The sequence below is a fragment of the Oryzias latipes genome, chromosome 5, assembly GCF_002234675.1.
Source record: "Oryzias latipes chromosome 5, ASM223467v1".
In the NCBI taxonomy this organism is placed as follows: domain Eukaryota; kingdom Metazoa; phylum Chordata; class Actinopteri; order Beloniformes; family Adrianichthyidae; genus Oryzias; species Oryzias latipes.
In genome coordinates, this window is record NC_019863.2 from 2,424,438 (window position 1) to 2,446,054 (window position 21,617).

At 41.6% G+C, this 21,617-nt stretch overlaps 2 protein-coding genes across 7 annotated transcripts in view; both read left to right on the plus strand.

Moving 5' to 3' along the window:
• Positions 1-6,365: 6,365 nt before the first annotated feature.
• On the plus strand, positions 6,366-12,605 carry LOC101166955 (probable G-protein coupled receptor 61). The gene is made up of 2 exons (XM_011474632.3): positions 6,366-6,666; positions 8,458-12,605. The coding sequence occupies exon 2, from the start codon at positions 8,672-8,674 to the stop codon at positions 10,073-10,075; it is 1,404 nt and encodes a 467-aa protein (XP_011472934.1). The 5' UTR covers positions 6,366-6,666; positions 8,458-8,671; the 3' UTR covers positions 10,076-12,605.
• A 2,934-nt stretch (positions 12,606-15,539) lies between these two features.
• LOC101167198 (AMP deaminase 2) overlaps positions 15,540-21,617 on the plus strand; it is a 34,700-nt gene continuing 28,622 nt past the window's right edge. For 2 of the 6 annotated variants that reach the window (XM_023954721.1, XM_011474628.3), the window contains exon 1: positions 20,539-21,155. In XM_023954721.1, the coding sequence (XP_023810489.1) occupies positions 20,615-21,155 (541 nt within the window). In that variant the 5' untranslated portion in view covers positions 20,539-20,614. Of the gene's footprint in view, positions 15,823-15,899; positions 16,019-16,099; positions 16,172-18,746; positions 18,840-20,538; positions 21,156-21,617 lie in introns of those variants that run through there. The other 4 variants (XM_011474630.3, XM_011474629.3, XM_004068541.4 and 1 more) reach the window with 4 other exon arrangements.

Sequence of the window (21,617 nt, forward strand, 5' to 3'; positions counted from 1 at the left end):
TTGAGACGTTCTACCAGTCTGTTGTGGCCATCACTCTGTTCTTCTCGGGGGTCTGCTGGTGGGGCAGAATAGCTGCCAGAGATGCCAACAGAGTGAACAAACTGATTAGAAGAGCTGGCTCTGTAATCGGGTGTAAAATGGACATGTTTGAAGCTGTGATGGAGAGGAGGACTTTAGATAAGCTCATATCCATCATGGATAATCCGGAGCATCCTCTCCTTCCTGTTCTTGATGATCAGCGGAGCACCTTCTCCAATAGGCTAAGGCAGCTTCACTGTCAGACCAACTGCTATGGGAGATCATTCCTACCTCACTCCATTGGACTCTATAACTCGTCACCTATTTGAAATAGATAAACTCATTTGAGGTCTGTTTTTCTCCAGAACTGTTGTACAAACCAATTGTTTTTTTCTGATGTTTCTTTGTTCTGATTGATTAGGTTCTGTTTTTCTTTTCGCATCCATTGTTTGTGTGTTTGTATCTTTGAGCCTAATGCGGACGCTGCAACAACCCAATTTCCCAAGCTGGGATCAATAAAGTATCTTTATCTTATCTTTATTTAAGATGAAAGAATTTATCAATAAAGCTAGAGTGGCTGTTTGTCACAACTGGCAGATGGCTGGATCCAATTGCAGCAGGTTTATTAGCTCAGCTAAAAGTCCACAAAGCTAAATCAGGGTCAGGCAGTCAGGGGTTGATGACGAGCATGAGATCACCAGAAAAGAGACAGGGATAGTAAGGATCCAGGTGAGAGTCGGGGCAGGCGGTAGGCAGAGTTAGGAGACAGAATATCAGATCCAGATTCAATGCTTTGGTTTCCAGCTGAATTTTCTCTGTCCTCCTGTGCGGGAGTTGCGCCGGGCGCGCCGCCTTCAGCAGTTGTTAACGATGAATGAACGACTGAGGAAGTGGCAGTGGATGTGTTGGTGACATGCGGGTTGCTTTGCAGCCGCATCATGATGGCTTCGGTCGCAGAGTTCAGATGTTGGAGCTGGCGACTGGGCTCCAGCAACAAAGAAGCAAACCCCGCTGGGTTTGTCGGGCTAGGAACTCCTGCCGCTGGATCCATGTTTGGCGATGTATTCTGCCAAAAGAACAGACAAAAGGCAGGATCCAAATGCAGCAGGTTTATTAGCTTAGCTAAAAGTCCACACAGCTAACTCAGGGTCAGGCAGGCAGGAGTCGATAACAGGCATAAGATCACCAGAGGAGAAACAGTAGTCAGGATCCAGACGAGAGTCGGGGCAGGCGGAAGGCAGAGTTAGGAGACAGAAAGAATATACTTTGCACTGAGCTGAGCTCAATGCAAAGTATTTAAGTAGACTGTGGTTGATTGTGTAGATGAGTCAATTGTGTGGCATCCAGGAAGTGCACGCTGGGGTTGCTGGGAGATGAAGTGCATTCAGTACTCTGGAGATGGGTCACGCTGGTGACCAGAGGGGAAGACAGAGCTCTGACCTCTGACCCTGTTGGTGCTTTTTTTTGTGTGGTTTTTGCATCACTTTCATTACATTCACTGCTACATTATTCTCAGCCTTTTAAAATGGATTCTATAGTTTCCATTTTCATACATAACTACATTATAACACTGCAACCAAGAATGTTAATTTAATAGCCCAATAGATCAGGAAAAACAACCCAAATGTATGCAAACATGGCCCTCAAGACCACATTTTAAAGTGTGCAGCTCAATGGAAATTTGAAAACTCTCTGCTGCTGCAGAAGGTTTAGGTTTTGACAGCTCTGATGTCCAAAAAAGCATGAGGTGATCTTTGTGAGTTCCTATTGGAATTGCTTTTTTTCTCTAATAAAAACTTTTACCGTTCAGTTTCCAAGGGTACCAAGATTTAGAAAAGCAATGAATCCTGACATATTGACTGTCTGCTGTGATAAAAAACCTTCCTCTCTGAAGAGTCTCCAAGGCAACATTCACCTCTTTCTCTGCTTTTACATCCATCTAGTGCATTTTCACTTTTAAAAGCTGTCTGATCAGATGACGCGTGAGATGCATTGTCCAGCATTTGTATAGTCAATCAGTTGTTGTGCAGCTTCATATGACAATTCCTTTGTGCTTCTGTTTTTGTGTTATTAAACACAAAGCTGGTTAATGCTTGCCCTTGCTTTGGAACACACATACTGTAAGTGCATTTGAACTGGAGCTGATTGCTTGTGTAGGCAGCAGTAATTATGTTTTGGTAAATGTACCAGCATGACTTGATTTTTGAGTGTACTGTTGTTTGTGTATCCATATCGGTGGGTAGTTATTATTGGCAGTATAGGCTCTCTGGGGTTATTGCAGCGTCCTTTGCTATTTCTGAGTGCAAATGTGGAGTCTATTTTCAAGGTTCCCATGGAAACCATTGTATTTGTGGTGGCGGTGATTGGTGCTGCCGGCCGAGCAAGACTGTGCTATTTTTGTCGCAAGGCATCACCTGATACACGCTCCCTCACACTCACACACACACAAACAGGTGTGTGCATGCCTGAGTACAGGTGCAAACACACAATGATGCTGGAAAAATGCACAAAAAAGACCTCACACATGTCCCACTGTTTTCCAGCTATTGCAGCGAAACACCAAACTGTGCACATTTTGTGTCATCTAAACACCACAATAAATTTGTATGCATCTTTATCAGCAGTAAGTAAAAGCTTTCCATGAAATCTTCCCACCCAAATGCCTCGTTTCTTTTTCTTCTGAGGTTTCCTTTTCGAAATGTTGATAGATGTTCATGATGCATCAGAAAATAACATTTTCCTTCTACTGCGACACACAATTTTAGAAGAAAATGTTCATTTGAGGCTCCAGAAAAACAATTTATGCAAGCTAATGTTAAAAAAAACTATAGTTTATGGTCAGTGAGAAACCTTTGACCAATTTTTGTTGGTGCTGAAAGCACCTATTTTAGGACATTTGGGATCCTTTGATAATAAGAATTATTCATGACCGACGGTCCATACTGCATTAACCACTATGTTCTTTCAAGCAGAATAGGACATTTTTGCAGTGGCTTAACCAGCTTTTTTTTTATCATAATGAGGCTTTTAGTGAGCTACATTAATCAATCACTTCATGAAAGTTGCTGCACATCGAACAGGTTATTTATAATGGCACAAAAAGCGTGAGATGAAATTTCCAAGAAATGCAAATGTTGCATTCTGGGGAACCTTGCAAATGCAAATGAAAACCACCCGGGTCTCACGCAGCTTCATGCCCACTCTTTTACTAGCCCTATTTGTAATAGCTCAGATGTCATTCTCCTCATACAGAGCAATGACATGAACTGTAGGATCACCGTGGCAACAGAAGTCGTGGTTTCAGAAGCTGAGATGGTGGAGGTTGAAACCTGGCCCAACCAGAGTTTCGCAGTCTCAGTAAGTCTAGAACTGGAAAACCTTTTCTTGAAGAAACCCTTCACCCTAAACATGACTTTAAAGACCCACTCAGATGAAAAATGTATTTGTGGTGTTTTTTTGGACCATGAAGGACATGTATAAAGAAAATTAATCTTAAATTTGCATTTCTGATTATTTCTTCATTCAAATCATTTTGAATCAGGAGCAGACGTAAAAATTCAGTTTCTACATTCTTAAACATTACTCTTTTGACAGGCTCATTGCCAGACTAGCTAGTAATCGGTAAAATTGAACTTATTGCTCCCCACTGTTGTAATGAAGTTTGGGGGAATAATTACAATTATCATCACATCCATTATACATATATCTATTCTTTGCAGAGATAACATAGTTTCATAAACAGGGCCAGGGCCCCCTGCTCAGATGAATACTATATTGTATTAAGACTAGTTTGCTAAAAATGCAGATTTTCTGTAGTCATTTTTACCACCATACATTGTATGTACCATAGTGCTTGCAACTTACTATTAACATGTTTGAATTAAATGTATTTACAATAAGAATTAGTTGCTAGTAGGCTGCTAGAAGTTAGAAGCTTGGGAAAGTATGGTACACTGGGGTTCTGTCCTCTACTGTCATCTACTTCTCCTCTCCTCTGTTTTTGATCATTTAATTATCATTCAGTTCTCCATGCCTCTGTTTGGTTCAGTGCGATTCATGTGTTTTCCCTCAGTCCCACTACGCTCCGGGGGAGCGGGAGTGATTCCAGATTCCAGTTTGCTCGTCTCATCCAATTCTCCTACACTTGGCCGTGGACCTCTCCTCTGGCCCGTCTCGCCCCCCCAGCCGTCCCCCAACTCCATCTGGATGAAGCCCATTTGAGACACTATTCAAACATGTAGTTGTAGAGTTACATAAGTTAATTCTTCTGGTACATCACTTATCCATCCTGGGAGATGATTCCTCCTTCATGTGATTCTTACTTATTTCAGGAATCTGTTTTTTTTTCTTCTTATTAGGAGGTTTTCCTTACCAAGAAGGAGGGTCTAAACCCAGGGATGTCCATTTTGGCTTAGTCTGTTCAGTTTAGTTTGGCAATTACCTATTGAATTGTATGACTGATTTCATGTTTATTATACAATTACCGGTAAGGATTACGGTATTACCACTGGGAACTCTGACCATAGATCAAAAGATGATTGGAGTTGGACTTTAACACACAAAAAAAGTGTATTCAGACAAAAAGTGGAATTTGGAGGACAGAGACAAGTTATCCTGTTTGACCAGACAAATCCTCAAGCTGGAAATTGTAGGTTTAAAAAACTCATGTGCATGTATATTTTAATAGATGAAATATGAAAAGATAATATTATTTAACCCTTTCAAAATCCATCCATTTACAAGCTGAATCCCTTTCAGGGTCATGGAGCTCTTAGAGCCAACCCAGCTACTGTTGGCTGAGGTTCACCTAAAGCAGGTTACCATCACACGTAGGGGCCACCAATTAACCAATGAAACATGCGATTAGACTGGGAGGAAGCTGAAGAAAACACACACATGCATTTCTGTCCTCTTTTCTCATCTACTTCTCCCCTCCTTCTCTTCTCTATTCTTAATCATTATTTATCATTTAGTTCTCCATGCCTCTGTTTGGTGCAGTGTGATTCATGTACTGTCCCTCTTTCCCCTCCTGGGGAGTGGGAGTGCTTCCAGATTCCAGTTGGCTCATCCGTGCTCCTGTACCTGACCGTGTACCTCGTCTCTGGCTTGCCTCTACTACTGCTTCTACACCTGGCTGTGGATCCTGCCCCTGGCTTATCTCGCGCCCCTGACTGTCCCCCCAACTCCGTCTGGATGAAGCTTGTCTGCTGGACTTTAAATATGTAGTTGTAGAGTTAGATAAGTTAATTTTTCTCAATGAGTTCTGGTAATCGCCTGTCCGTCCTGGGGGAGGATCCCTTCTTCATGTGGGCACCCCTGAGGTTCTTTCGTTTTTTCCAGAATCCGTTATTTTTTAGGAGTTTTTCCTTATTGCGAATGAGGGTCTAAGGGCAGGGATGCCAGTTTTGTTTAGTCTGTTTAGTTAGTTCAAGTTAGTATTTTCCTATTGAATTCTATGTATTTATGATCCTTTTGATTTTATGTTTTACTTTTTCAATTACCGATACAAAGCCCATTGAGACGACTGTTGTTTTGAATTTGGGCTGTACACATAAAATTGAACTGAATTTAATGAGGAGAGCATGCAAGCTTCACACAGGAGAGACTCAGCTGGCATATTTCTGTAGGGTGAGGGCTCATGCCACTGCACCCCGATCACTTCCATCCATCCATCCATCCATCCATCCATCCATCCATCCATCCATCCATCCATCCATCCATCCATCCATAAACCGCTGTAACCCTTTCAGTGTCACAGAGCTGCCATGGCCCAACCTGGCTACTGCTGGGTGAAGGCAGGGTGCACCCTAGACAGTGGCAGGGCAACACAATAACACCCCCCCCCACACACACACACACAAACTCACACCTAGGAGACAATTTTAGAGTAATCAATCAACGTATGAAGCATGTTCTTGGACCGTGGTCACAGCTGAGATTTGAACCTTGCTGTGAGGAGAAAGCACTAATCACTGCACCACCGTGCCACCCCAAATTGAAATCACTTTAAAAGAAAGTTTTAAAGGTGGGCTTGTTCAAATTCGGCTTTTAATGGTATTCAAAGACGACGAAAATGATCAATTTTTTATTCTTTCTATATGCTTTTATTAATTAGTATGCCAAGCACATTGTGAGCAAAATAACTTGAACTAGCAAAAATTAAAAACTCGTTGAAACTCGTTGAATTTGAATAAAATTCTACTTCATATAAACAACTTTTGTTTCTTTAATAATTTTCCAAAAAATTCTTCATATTTGTTCAGGTTTTTCTTTTCCAGACTGGAACCAGAATGAGGGGGGCGCTAGGACCGCGCGTGGCCCCGGGCCTGCTCGTGTCTGCCGCCTTCTCCATCTCTGCGATCACCGTGTGCCAGTGCAGGCAGAGCGGGGAGGGAGGGAGGGAGGACGCCGCTGTCCTCTCCGGGAACATTTACATCAGCATCATCACAGATTAACCCCTTCCGCCACATATGCTGTCATCCGGGGGCTCGGATGACGGGGGGATCGAGGGACCAGAGAAGACACTGGCTTTTGACGCGAAGACTAGACAGGGATTGCTTTCCACTGTGAACCTCAGCAGTGGCAGCTGGAAGAGGGGTTTCATCTTCAGAGAGCAAAGCACCAGGCAGCATCACAACTCTGGTTCAGGTACAAAAAGGCTCTTTTTCTTCTGTCTTCTCTAAAGCTTCTGGTTCTTTGGAATTGAAGGACGCTCTTATATGCTCAACAGACACAGCTGCCCTAATTGTTTTAGTGTACAAACAATCTAATTTTTATTGGCTTTAGTCATTAATGTTTAAATAAAAAGCTGTTCAGGTTGGAGGTTTTAGAGCACATGAACAAAAAAATCAAGCACTGACATCTATATACACATATATAGGTGTTGATTTGTAATTTCTGTTTAGGTTGCAGATGGAATATATCGGAGCTACAACATAGTTTTTTTGAAAGCAGCATGTTTTTTAATGCATGCACAGTCCGTGTTGCATATGATACATCTTTTGCAAGCTTTCAGCTCATCGGAATTGCTATGGTTTGTCCTGTTCTGTGAATGGAACCCAACACACACATAACCTACTTTAAATGTTTTTTAAATTTGATTGTAGTTGTTTGACATCTTTGGAAGTATGGAGAGACGGGAGGAGGTGTAGGAGTGTGTTTTTCTATTCACTGACAGGATTAGCTTTGGTCAGTGAGCTTGCATTTGTGCATTGAGAGGATGTTTGCTTGAAAAGTAGATTTCACACGCTGCTGCTTGGTGGAAAAAAAAGGCATTTTCTTCTGTCCCTTTCTGTCTGAAAACAAGGATGCATTCATTTGTGAATAAAATTATGTGTTTTTGCAACTTAAATGACTTAATGTCCCAATCTGATCATCTTTTAAAATACTTTTAAAGCGTCCCCAGTGGTCTTTTATTTATGAATATAATGTTTTTAGCCAAAATTTAAAAAAAACAGAGTTTCCTAGGACATAGTTTCTGCAGAGCGGCAGGAGTAAATTAGGAATTTGCCTCTGAGTTGTGGGCCATTGGTGCAGAGTAAACCCGCCCCCATTTCCCAACACCCCTCTGTTTAAATGCATCCCCACTAGCTTACAGCCCCTCACACCCCCCACCTAACATTTCCAAGGAAACTCTCCCGTCCCCATATCACTCGTAGAAAACTTTATTTTAACTGGCAACAGTTACGATTTTTTCTGTTTTAGGCTTTGATAAAAGTTTTTTTTTACAATTCTTAACACTTTTGGGTTAGGGTAAGCTGCACTTTCTTGTCTGCAGCCAGGTCCCTCTCCAGTTCTCTGTTGGTGGAGGACACATAAAGGTAATTAAGCTTAAATTAGCATTTGTGAGTATTTCTTTATTCAAATCATTGTGAATCAGGAGCAGACGCAAACAAAAATGCCGTTGGAATACACTTTCAGCGGTAACGTAGAAGCTACGGCAACGAGCCACAAGCTGCCTGTTCTGCTTCCTTCTGACACGTCCACTTGTAGATAGAGGGACCTGGCTGCAGACAACATGGCGCCTTACATCATTGGCCGGAAGCGGAAACGATACAACTTACCCCAACCCTAAACAAAAAGGCTTCGGAAGTAGAAATGTAGTTTTTTTCGAGGGATATGGGGGGACTTCTGGTTCCAGTTCAGGACTTCTGTCAGGCTCTCTTGGAAAAATCCCACAACAACATGTTAAAACACCAAAAGCCCCATTTTCATTGGAGTGGGTCTTTAAAGGTGTCTTAATATGAGGGTGAGCTCTGGATTACCATTCACGCTGCCCAAAATCTGTTTAGATTGTTTTGCTTTTGTTAATGTAGATCTCTGCAATAACAGCCTGTTTAAGAAGTTTTTTAAATTCCCACAAATGTCACAAAAGCTCATTTGTACAAATAATAGGCAAACATACAGACAGATTCTCTCCTCTTCTTCTTTTTATTTTAGGGTGAATTGTGACCGATGGCAGAAATGGTGATTTTCTTGAATGGACAGAATTGGTAGCCCGCGGCCGTCTTGGATCGCAGCACCATCATCTGGAGCGCATCGCAACTTTGGATCTAAATTTCAAGCCATTGCTTTCTGGCCTGACCTTCTGGCTTTGAAGGATGGGTGATGGAGCTGTGACTGATCCTGCCTGCCTGCCTCACCGCACCCTTCAATGGAGCCCGTGTGGAACTCCTCCCACACACCTCCACAGCCCACATCCAACATGTCTGCCTCCTTTCAGCCTGAGGGCTGGGCTCTGTCCCAGTCGCTAGCCATGCTGGCGATGCTGCTCATGGATCTGCTGGCTGTGGTGGGTAATGTGGCTGTCATGGCGGTCATTGCCAAGGCTCCCCAGCTCCACAAATTTTCCTTTGTTTTCCACCTGTGCGTGGTGGACCTGCTGGCAGCCCTGGTGCTGATGCCCCTCGGCATGCTCTCCAGCCGAGCCTTCTTCGGAGAGGCTTTGTGCAGGAGCTATCTGTTTCTCAGCGTGTGCCTCGTCAGTGCTGCCATTCTGTCCATCTCTGTCATCAACGTGGAGCGTTACTACTACGTCATACATCCCATGCGCTATGAGGTGAAGATGACGGTTGGCCTGGTGGCCTCGGTGCTGGTGGGGATCTGGGTCAAAGCTCTCACCATGTCTGCTCTGCCACTGATCGCTTGGTTCCTCCAAGGTGGGAGAACTCCTCTTCTGGAGAGCGGTGGGGTTGGAGGAGGCGGTGGAGGGGCCGTCCCGTCCCCCCCGGCTCAGGGTCACAGGCGCTGCTCACTGCACTGGACTGGGGGAGGGTCAAACCGCTTAGCCTTCATGGTCCTCTTCACACTGGTGTATTTCCTGTGTCCGCTGCTGGTCATTCTAGTTGTGTACTGCAACATGTTCAAAGTGGCTCGGGTGGCGGCCATGCACCACGGCCCCCTGCCTACCTGGATGGACACCCCGCGTCGCCAGCGGTCAGAGTCCCTCAGTAGCCGTTCAACCATGGTCACTAGCTCGGGGACTGGCTCCGGGACTGACAGAGCGACGCCACATCGGCCCTTTGGGGGAGGAAAGGCTGCAGCGGTGTTGGCAGCTGTGGGTGGGCAGTTCCTCTGCTGCTGGCTGCCTTACTTCACGTTCCACATGTATTCGGCTCTGGCTGCCAGCCCACCTGCTGCATTGGCCTCTCTGGAGGAGGTGGTCACGTGGATCGGCTACTTCTGTTTCACCTCCAACCCCTTTTTCTACGGCTGCCTCAACAGGCAGATCCGCGAGGAGCTGGGAAAGCATCTGCCCTGTTTGTTCCGCAGAGCCGGGGTGGAAGTCGAGGACAGGCTGCCAAGCCGCGAAGGATCCATAGAGGAGAATTTTCTACAGTTTCTTCAGGGCACTGGCTGCAACCTGGATCCTCAGAACTCACGCAGCACTTCCAGTCCAAAGGGGGAGGCCTGCTGCCCCGTGGCTCATTCTCAGCCGGCCGAGCCAGCCCAGCCTATCCCCATCGATTTCCGTATTCCTGGACAAATAGCAGAGGAAATGTCAGAGTTTATTGAAATCGAACACACAAAAAGCAACCACATATATACAGACAAGTAAGTTTCATTGAGGTTTTATATACTGAAAACACCTAAAAATATTACAAATATCAGGATTTTTTTTTCCATCGTTGCAAAAACTGTCAGGACAGTTCATTTGTGGGATTTTCTCTCATCTTTCATTGTTTTGGCTCTAATTACTGATTAAGTAAATCATACAGCTTAATGCAATGTGATGCGTTTGATGATTGGGAAAAAAAGGGAAATTACTGTTACATTGGCTGTGCATTAGCCTTTTACGCAACCTCTCGGAGCAGTAAACGACTCAGTGAATTCATGTTTTAAAAAGCTTTTTTTAATAAAACAAAAAAAATACTTTGCAAGAAGAGGGTTTTATTTCACAAAGAAACAAATGGGTCATTTTGGGGAATTTTCTTCTGAGTTGAAATTAAGGAACACTTGTTAGATTAGAACCAGCTTCTTGTTTGGTTGTGTTTTAGAAAGATTTGCCTTCACTGGTCAGCAATGAAAAGGAAGCAGTTCCACACAATTTTAACTTGTGTTTAACTAAGAAGTCACTCATTAGAAAATGAAAAGAGGACTGGAATATGGAAAATAACAGCCACAAATGGAATAAAGGGTTTCTGTGTTTTAGAAATTTACCAAGATTGTTAGGTTGTTAGTTGAGTCAGGCTAAAAATAATCAACGATGAAGAGTACAACAGGGGTGTCCAAAGAGGGGCCGATTTGGTGAGGTCACAATGTGTGAGCTACAACCGTTTGGCCTGCATTTAACAAATGCAAATGAACATTTTCCTGAAATGGGATACTTTTTATTTCATTACATAGAAGGAATTAGATCTAAAAACATGTTTTACTAAAAACACTGTAAACTTCATTTTTTAAGGCCAAAAATAAAATGAAGAAAAAGTCTGTCTGGCAAAAAAATCTTTTGTTTACATTAAATCTGGGTACATATGAAATGTTACATACTATACACTATTAAATTCTCACTGTAAATTTCTAAATGTACATTTTGTGAACTGGCAAATAACAGAAACAGTGATCTTATTTTGATCACAGAAAGGAATCTGTTCTTGTCGTTTGGCCCTTAAGGCTCTGAAGGTCAGTAGCCACAAGCTGTCGCCACAGGTTTACAACAGCTTATGATGTAATTTACCGTTAAGAAACTGCACACTCGGTTCTTTAAAGAGCTGGGAGCCATATTTTATTAATTTCATGACAGGAATGGTGGAAATTTAAATGTGGGCTACATTTGGCCGGACTTTGGACATGCCTGGTGTACAGATTGTGGCCTAAACCCTCACAAACAGGCTGTTTACAAAGCTTTTTCTTTCCAAAAAGTTATTTATTCTTCTTTTAATATTCTAAAAAGCAAATCTTATGCTACAAGCCAACTTTCTAACTCATGTTGAGGTTCTCTGAGCTTTCTGCCATATGTTGTATTTATCTATGTGTTTGGATATAGATCTTAAAGCAGTATTTTCATGTTGCACTGCTTGACACTCAAATGTGATTCTTACGTTGCTTTATGTACTAAAGTGTGTGTTCTAACTTGGTAAAAGTGTAAGTTTGGGTTGTGTGTGTCACTCAGTGAGTGAGTTCTTCTTTGTATACGGTGACATAAAGCATCCGTGGTTCAGTTCAGGACAAAGAGGTTCATATTTTGTTTGTTTTTTTGTAGTGCAGTTGCTGCCATCTTCACATTTCTCAGCTTTTCAGGGGGTTTTCTACTGACGGAGCATACAGATACTTTACCTTGATCCACTCTGCTTGTCAGGGTTTATTACAGTACCTCAGTGCAGGAAATGATCTTATTTTCTAATCACGTGTTTTGTCAGGTATAAAATTTGCACATTAGAGGTTTTAAAAAAGTGAAGTGATGGGGGAATGTGATACTGAAAGCTGAGAGTGAAGACTTTACATGTCAGTTTGATGGAGGGGCATTTTTTAGAAATCTGTTCTGGGATACGTGTGTGGAGATATTTGGACACACGAATGACTCCAGGAACATTTCTTATGTACTATGGAAACAGGGTTTTTAACGCTGCTTTTTTCAGAGGGTGTTTCCGTGACATTACCAAATGAAACTCAATAGCTTGCTGAGTTTACTACCTTCTTCTCATCCTGTCTAAACTGTGAATGATGTTGAACATTTGTGTTCTTATTTAAGTTTGTCCAGACATCTTTTAATGCTGTGATTAAAATAAAGAATAACTTCCACAGAAGAAAAAAAGATGAATGTGTTCAGATAAAAAAAAAAAACATTGCTTGAAATGGATGAAGAGGTCCTGTTGTAATAAAAAGTTTCTATGTTTTTAAATTATTTTGGATGCAAACTCATTTTTAGCTCTTTATTTGATACTTTTCTATTTATGTGGGGTCTTAACCTCTTTGTTTTCTATTTTTTATCACAAAGCGATGGTTGTGGGAGGACACAGTCTAAACACTTTGACCTATAGGGATCAGTTCAGTTGTAAAGGTCAAAGCAGAGCGTTGTCATTCATCCTGCTTAAATAAAACAAACACAGAAGATGCTCCAGCAGAAAGGAGAGCTTTTTCCTCTGCAAGGTTTGTCCTGACTGCCTTTTTTTTTTGTAAGATGCTGATGCATGACAGGCCTTGCTCCTCCATGACCTCAGCCAGGCTGCCCCCAGCTCCAGGACGCTCTGCCATCCCCATGGCAATTATTACCAAGTGACATTTTTCACTGCTGTAGTGGGCGGTAGGAGGAGCCAGTCTCATTAGGGAACTGAACCAGAAAGGGTCTCCTAAAAATAACAGCATCATGGGCTTCTTCTACTGGTGAAACCATCAAGGTGAGACACAAACAACCCCATCATGCTGCTGTTTTAAAGCTTCTGGCTCAGTCTATTCTGTCTAACAACACAGAACTATCTTAACCTCCTAACTGAGGTTTGCGATCTCATTTGATCTGCCTGTTTTATTTCTCTTTGACACTTTGGGTTAAATTACTGTGGTAATATAACCCAAAGTGGGATGTCCACACATGTAGATGCCAGGTCTTGAGAGGCTAAATTAATAACGGGTAAAAAACAAAAAACATTTGAATTCATATTCACTTCAGATTAAAACATTTGTTCAGTTTTGGTTAATTTATTGCACCAATTTTTAAAGACAAAATCAGACTGAGGCTGGGTTTATTATTACTTAAAACAGTATTAATTTAGTTCAGTTTGGTTTAACCATAAAGTTATGTTGGTTTTTAATCAAATTCTCCTTGAATTATAGTGGCGTTTGAATTGCAGCTCTATAAATATTAATGCATCCACTAATGAGAGAAATGGGATCATCACTCAAACTTGTAAACTTAGAACTTGTAAAATTAGCAGCTAAATCAAATAATTATTAAAAATGACTTTTGAGAAAGGCCAAAGGTTTCACGTGATTTCTGTAGAAACCAGACTTCAGTCTTGAAAGCCCCAAGTCAGCAACCACTGATATGACTTCCTATTTTTTTCAATTTTGCTGCGTTCAGGAATTATTCTGCCTAGTTATACAAGTGACTAAATGACACTTCTGTAACAGTGCTGCTGTGACGAGTAGAGCGCAGAGATTAACAGGGATTGCATAACGCAATCAGAGATATGAGCCACTATCCAGATCATTCCTTACTTGTGAATGGTGACTAATCAGTTAACTTTAAAGTAGTCAGGAGTTTATGAATTAAACTTTTTATTTAAAGTTTAATGGTACAAACAAAACCAAGAATCTAAAACAAAACTTAAACCCACATAACAGGAGATCTTTATCCAAAACTTCAACCAGTGTGACTGAGAGTGAAATACCTGTACTGAACAGTGCAGGTGAAGTTCTCCAGATCCCTTGTATTTCTTCAAGATAATCAAGCGTAAATGAAATATGTGTATAAACAAACTGCTCCTATTGTCTCTGCTCCTTGCGCTCAGTGCGCCCTTGTCCAGCGCTCTCCTCATGATGTTGTTACTGGATTTTCCATAGTATCAAAAGTACATCACTTTGTCTTAAACTCAGGTGTTTGTGGATGCAGAATTCTCCTCTGTTTTATTTTGGGATTTAAGTGCCATTTGTGGAAAAACGCACTGTTATTAAAGCTTGTTAGGGTTAACTAAACTCCAAACAGGAAGTGAAAGGTTTTCTGAAACCTGTTAGGACAGTAACGTTGTAGCTAAACTGGTTAACTACTTCATTCCACTTGATACAAAGTAATATTCATGTTAAATCTTTTTGGGAATACAGTTGTAAGTTTTCATCTTATTTTGAAAGTCTTCATAGCAACACGTATCTGAAGATTCTCTGAGCTAAAAATGTTGCTCCACATGTCAAGAACAGGACATTGCCTAACTCTTCAGGAAACTCTTGAATGTTGTTGGACAACCTACATTTAAAACGTGGAGAAAGTGGTTCTGTCAGTTTTGTAGCTGAGTTTTGTTTACCCGGACAGGCCACATTCTTTTCATTGAGGCTGACAACACACTACTTAGTAACCTAACTGTATGTTTTCTTGTTAGTGATATTGTTAACTTTTGTTAACTATGAAGGACAAATGAGCTTTTTAGGCCAGGAACCTTTGCCGTTTGGTGGTCCTTAGTTAAAGATGCCAAATATTTGGAGTGGTTGACCTAATTATCTTGACTTTGTTGGATGTTACGATTTTTTGGCTCCCTGTTGAGCTGTATTTAGTTCTCACCATTGACTAAGGGTTAAACAACAATTCGATTTACATTGACAAAATGATTCATAGTTGATATCAGTCTATTTTGAACCATCCGTTTCATTGACCCAAAATGGATCCAGGACATCTTTATCCAAAACTTCAATCAGTGTGACTCAGAGAGAAATTCCTGCTACTGAACAGTGCAGGTGAAGTTTTCCAGATTCTTGATTTTTTCAAGATCATCAAGTGTAAATGAAAAATGTGTCCAAGCAAACAAGAATGAATGTCAAATCCGTTCACATTTTAGTTTCCTAAGGTTCAGCGCACTATTGTATTTCCACATCCAAAGAATCCAAAGGGAACATTCTTAGAACATTCTAGCACACTGTATGGTCACATGACTTTGCTAGTGGAATGATGGACTGATCAGTTTTTGCTGCATTACATGTGTTGTTCATTGTGATGCACTCTGTCGTTTTTACGTTACAGTAAAACAGACCTACCAAATGGTATTTGCCTAAGTCAATATAATCAATTAAAAAAATTATTTTGAGATGATTTTATAGTATATAAATCAATTCACAGATTAAGTCGATTAATCGTTACACCCCTACTGGTAATTAACAAACGTGTTTTATTTGATTGGGCTTTAATGGGTTTGTGGATTTTGTGAGAGGAAAATGATCTGGGATGATCATGAAGCCAATGAATGCACATCAAAGCAATCAGAACCTGCAAAATGATCAACAGTCCCACACTGATCCTTGACATCCAACTGCTGTTCTGTTCTGAAAAGTGAAAAACTTTAGTTTGGGTCAGGTAAGGATCTTCAGGGAAGATCTCCTCATTACAGAGCGACTTTCGCTTCCTGCCGCGTGCATGCGATGTCAAAGTGTCGCGTGGGGTTTGGTCGCGTGCTCGTTTTTCGTGACCCTCTGGGACACAGCCGCCGCGCGCAGATAAGTCTTATCTAACCGTCAGGAGGACACTCCTCCGCGGCTCCGGCAGTGCTGGAGGACACCAGGCGACCCTTGAACTCCCATCAGCGGAGAGCTCCCTCCAAACTTCCTTCTTCTCAGCCTGAGACCCGCTTTTTTCGACTGAAAACACCACATTTGGACCGCAACAAGGTGAAAACTACCTCTGAGCTGCACTTAATTTAACTCGACTCAGTTACTGACAGTTCAGAAGCCCTCCCCCACCACCACCGGAAGTAGAATTATTAGTAATTAGAGCGTCGCTGTTGAACTTGTTAGTGGTTCATTTAGTAGTAGCAGCTTCAGGTTGACCTAGTGAGGACTTTGTTCGGTTGAAACGAACTCACAGGTCGCTAGCTAATGTCTGTGTTTGCTAGCCGTTTGGTTTAATGAGCTTTAAAAGTGTGTAAAGCTGCGTGTTTGTGTTCAGTCTTTTCTGCAGAGCGATCAGTTCCTGTCTGTCTGACTGTCTGCGGAGCTGCGACTACGACCATGACCGACGGTAAGACAGTCCGCTCAACCGCTGGGCTCCAGCTGTTTCCACGGAACTCATGTTGTTAGTAAATATTCTTCAGGGAACCAAACAAAAACCGTTAACCTTCAAGTGTAAACTGTTTAAATACAGAGTTAGGCATCATTAGTAAATATTTGCTATAGTTCAAAAACCCACTACGATCAAAGTTGTTGTTTTCTGTTGTTGACGGTTTTTGTATTGAAATCGCTGTTAATCAGGAGCAGAAGAAAAAAGGCAGTTGGGAACAGGTTGTTTTCGTGACGTACAAACTCAACAAGCTCCCCTGCTACGTTCCATTCAGATGCATCCACTTGCAGACAAATGGACCCATGAACGACTTGGTTTTCCTCGTCTGAGCTGGAATCTGGATCAGAACTGGACGGCTGGATAGCTCTGATATTGCTCACTATTTTTGTTGCACCAGTATTGTAAGGTTTGGATTGTGAGGGGCTGTAAGCTATTGGGAAGGAGTGTAAACAGAGAGCTCTCAGCAATGGGGAGGACAAGGGAAAGTTGGGTTACCAGTGACTGTATAGAGAACTGGACTTAGTGAGTGTGACGTCACCCATAGAAAATGCTTTCGCCATCTTTCTGTGATACGGACGCCGTCATGTGGAACCAGACGATAGTGATTGGTCCGAGTCGATCTGAGTCAATGTTTCTATGGCAACTACTGTTGCTAGTAAGCTTGTTTGAATTTCAAACCTCTTCAGGTATCAGAGCCAGAGTGGTTATTCTGACCAATAAAATGAATAACAGCTTTGTATTTCGCTATAGAAGTCTATGGGATTTTGGCTTCTTGGAGCCAGCAAGTACTTCCTGTTTGGAATGCAAGGGTGGAGGGGTCACTCAGTCCAGTACTCTACATACAGTAAATGGGTGTTACTCTTCGCCAATCGATCCGCACACAAAAGGTTTTTTCATTTAGTCTAAAAACGGTTTAATCATAATTAAAAGACCACTGGGAAAATTTTGAAAATAAATCAAAAGATTATCAGAGCGGGACTATAAAAAGTGTGTAGAACAGCTTATTCTTCATTGCTAACCAGTGAACTGCAAATTAAATGCAAATGTTCCTGAAATCCCAACCAAACAACCCTGGAAATTTAGAAGAACTGGGTTATTTTTCAAGCTGAAATAAACTGAATTAAAGTCTCACTCCAATAATCTTTTTATCTATTGTAAAAGCGTTCCCTGCGGTCTTTAATTATGATTACGCTGTTTTGAGCTAAAATCAAAAAGCTGTGTAGTTTTCTAGGACATAGTTCCTGTAGAGCGGCAGGATTTCTTTAGAAATTCACCTCTGAGTGGTGGGTGGGACCCTTGGCGTGGACTAAGCCTTCCCATCATCCCTTTGTTTACACTCTCTCCTGCTAGCTAACGAAAATGGTGAGCGATGTTGTAGCTTACAGTTTAGAACCAGATTTCAACTCAGTTGAGGAAAAAGGACATTAATGGATCTATTTGTCTTCAAGTGGATGCATCAGAATAGAGCGGAGCAGGGAGCTTGTGGCTTACCGATTGGTAGTTTGTACAAAACAAGTATAAGCTTTTCAAACAGCATTTTTTCATCTTCTTCTGATTCACCACAGTTTCAATAAGGAAATACTAAGAAATGCATTTCTAATCTTAATTTTCTTTATATATGTTCTCCACTAGGAAAAAAAGCCACAAAATTATGTTAAAAACATAAAAATTTAGAATAAACGTATTTGCATTAGCTTTGGTTTTTGATCTCAGGAAGATCACAAATGTGACCTTAGACCTACAGGATATTTGATTTACCAATTTCTTAAAAAACAATTGGGGGCTTTTCATGCTTGAGTCAAGCTTTCATTTTTAATAAGTCTAAAAGAATATGGGATTATTCTATGCACGCATTTCATAAATATGATATACAAGATTAAAGGTAAATCTAACAGAAAAGGAAAGCACATTAGCCTAAAGATTCAATTGTGATGCTACTAATCAAAGCTAATTTAGGAGTGAAAGTGGGCAGGCTGGTGTCTCTGTGGGGCTCCTTGATGCTCTGACGATGGGGCTAGAATGAAAGCAGTGGGGATTGGTTCTGGTTCTCCTAAGACCTTGAAAAGTGCTTTTCAGTCAGAATCTTCTAGGTTTGGTAGACTTATAAGGACTGCTCTGGACATGGATGAATTCTGGTTTAAACAGAGAAAAATCCCTTTTATTTTAGATCAATAGTAAAGCCAAAATCTTCTTAAAACTCTATTTTTTAAATTAAAAAATGACCACAATTTTCTCTTATTAAAGCGCCAACAAGGGCTGTGTTTTATTGTAATGTGATGGGAATAAAATGTTAGAAGTGGAATTGAAAAAGTGCCTGGGTTTTGGGCTCTCACATACTAACAAGCACAGTTGAGTTGTTTTTCCCTTGCTGTTGGCCTCTGCAAACAAAGTGCTGAATTGCACCAGCTTTGCTCTGAAGGGAAAAAGGAGTAAAAAAAAAAAACCCTTAGTAGTCTGCACAGTGGTCTGATTTTTAGCCAAACGGGCGTGCTGGCAGAAAGAACGCTTTCCCAGGCAGCACAAGCAAAGAGAGAGCCAGAGTGGGGCTATTAAATTATACAACTGCCTTCTGTTTCCTGCTGAAACCTGGTTTACGCTGATTTTTTTATTTTATTTTTTCAGGAAAAAGGTGAGATATTCCAGTAGCTGTTTGTGTATTTTCCCCTCTTTTCAAGCAAAAACAGGTTTATTGTTTTAGCTGCTGAAGTGCTGACAGATGGCGAGTGTTGACTCTGAAAGGTAGAGTATACGACTGAACTGATGCAAAAATCTATTTTTCACTTTGTTGCTACTCTTTTGAGAAACTTGTCAAGGTTCTGGTTGGACAACAGCTCTTTGAAAAATTAGCATGGACACATTTAGACAAAGTTGTTGGGTTTAAATACAGGTTTTTACAGAATTGTTAGAACTCCTCTGCTAGTGAGAGAAAAGGCCACAATAATCACTCAACAAACTGTGATCTATTTAAAATATCATAAAATACTGAAAATTACACATTTCTTTTGGACTGCTGGTAAATGATATAGAAATAAGGGCTGGACAAAAATGATGGTATCCCTAACAAAAAGGTTAAAAATGGGGACATTTAAAGTTAGAGGTTTCATCTTATTGTTCTCAGTGTTCCTGTTATTAATGTTGTGGATGTTCTTCAAGATGCAGAGGTCAGCAGCCAACCTGGCAGAATGTCACTTAAGGAGGAACATGCTTATAATCGCTTCTGCTAAAATGACAGTCTATTAAAAATTATACATGTCAGATTAGTTCCAAAACCATGATCAGACTAGGTTAAATACAGTTTTAGTTTTTCCCTTGAAGCTCCCAAATGGTGTTTTTAACATGTTCTAGTAGCATATTTTTCTGATGATGTATGAAAAAGAATTATGAGTAAAAAGGCATTTCTGAGAATTTCTTCATTCAAATGGTGTGAATCAGGAGTGACATAGGAAAAAACTTTGAGCAAGACCACTGTGCCAACGGTCCCACCAAACAATTTTAAAGGCTAAAAAGGCATAATCATGAGTATTGCATTCAATTCATTTCATTTAATTCATTCCTCACAAAAGAAAACCCAAAGCAGTATTTTTGCTCTGTTCACGCATTCCTCTGAAAACCTGGTCTCTGAGCACCAGCCCCTCCCACTCCACGAAAACGAGTGGGTTTGCTTACATTGTGACGTCACAGATGTCAAATTGGCACTTCATGTCAGAAACATTGCTGACCCTGGAGATGGGCCTTTAAACCGTCTTCAGATCACTTGTTAGGAATCTTGTTTGTTTGTGCCACTAGGTGGAGATGTTTATTCTTTCTAGGCCTCCTTAAACACTCATGGAGAACTTCAGAATTAACATAACCCCCCCAAAAATGACCAACCATCATCAGCATTTATTGAGTAGATTTTGGTTTTTGATTCATTTAAGTCCGTTTGAATTCTTAAAGATTTCCATTTTTTTTCTTGTAATATATATTCTCCTGCCATTGTGACACAAAAAAAAAACCCTAAAAAGTGTATTCTTGTGTTCATACGGCAATAAAGACAGATTGTGTCTAATATGTTAAGACTTTATGAAACGTATCAGAGGGAAGATGGTGTATTCTTTTATCTCCGGGTTTAGTTTTGATTTGATAACTGCTCGTTTGAAAGTGAAGTGGAAAAATGAAGATGGTGCTCTGCAGCAGCAGCCATGTGAAAGAGTTGGAGGGCTTGCTTAAGCTGTCATGTGTTGCTATCCCTTCCTGGGCATTGGCTGTCACTATTTATAAGACTTCATGTCAGGCAGCTCTGGCTGTGTGTGTTTAGGCTGTCCCCCCTCAGAAGTTTCCAGCACAGGAGGTTGGGGGCTGTGCTTATCTTCACCACCCGTTTATTTATTTTTCTTTCTTCTTTTTGTTGCTCCGTCTGTTTGGATGATTGTTCCGATTTTTCTTGTAGAGGGGGAAGAACTTTTTTTGCTTTTTGTTCACCTCGGCTGGGTGCGGACAGAGCAGGCTGTCATGCTAGCAGCACACTTTAGCAATGCCCCTTTTATGGCTGTATCTCACTGCATCAACTACAGGAAGCTCTTTCCCTGGTTGCCAGGACAACAGCAGAGGATGGCCCTCAGCAAGGCCCTGCAAAGAGTGTTGTTGTGCAGTTCTGACCAGCTGCTGGGTGGGAGTGGGAGGAGCCAATCCTGCAGAGGAGCTCCCCCGAGCTCAGGATGGGTCCTGCCGCCGCACTCCCCCAGTCCGAGTCACAGCTGTAGGGTTTCTTGCGGTGCTTGTCTCTCCCTCTGCTGGCCGCTGCACAGCTCCAGCACACTTTGGTCCAGGGCTAACAGGCGTACTCATGTTAAGATGTCATCTTCATCTTCATCTTCATCTTCCTCTGCTGGTGATGGTCAAGGAAAACCTAAACCTGCATCACCGCTCAACAAGAGAGCAAGCCTGCAGAGCACCACCAGCCCCGGTGAGTTAAGATGACAGGGAGTCCTGAGGAAGAAATGGGAACATGCAGATGTTATGCAGCTCCAGAGTCAGAAAACACGCCGGTTCAGGCGCTCAGGCAAAGAAAAGTCACTGGATTTAGATGGCAGAATGTTAGTTTGTTGGAATGGCTGCTCAGCTTCACTAATGATTATTTCATGTGTCTTTGAGGCTTTGGTTCTGTTTGAACGACTTGCACAGTCTGAGTATCCATTATTCAGTTTTCTTTTGTGTACTTCAGTTCCCAGATCCATCAAACTGCAAAGTATTTTTGCACAACAGAAAGTCTGTCACTTCTGTGCCTCCCCCCCCCCCCCCTCGATTAACAACAAAATAATAAGTTCAGTCATGGTCACATGGTCTAAAACCAAAGGACTCAAGTCTTGGATTTCACTGACTCTTTTTGCACAGGTGCATCTCTACAAACTGGAGTGCTGGCTGAACT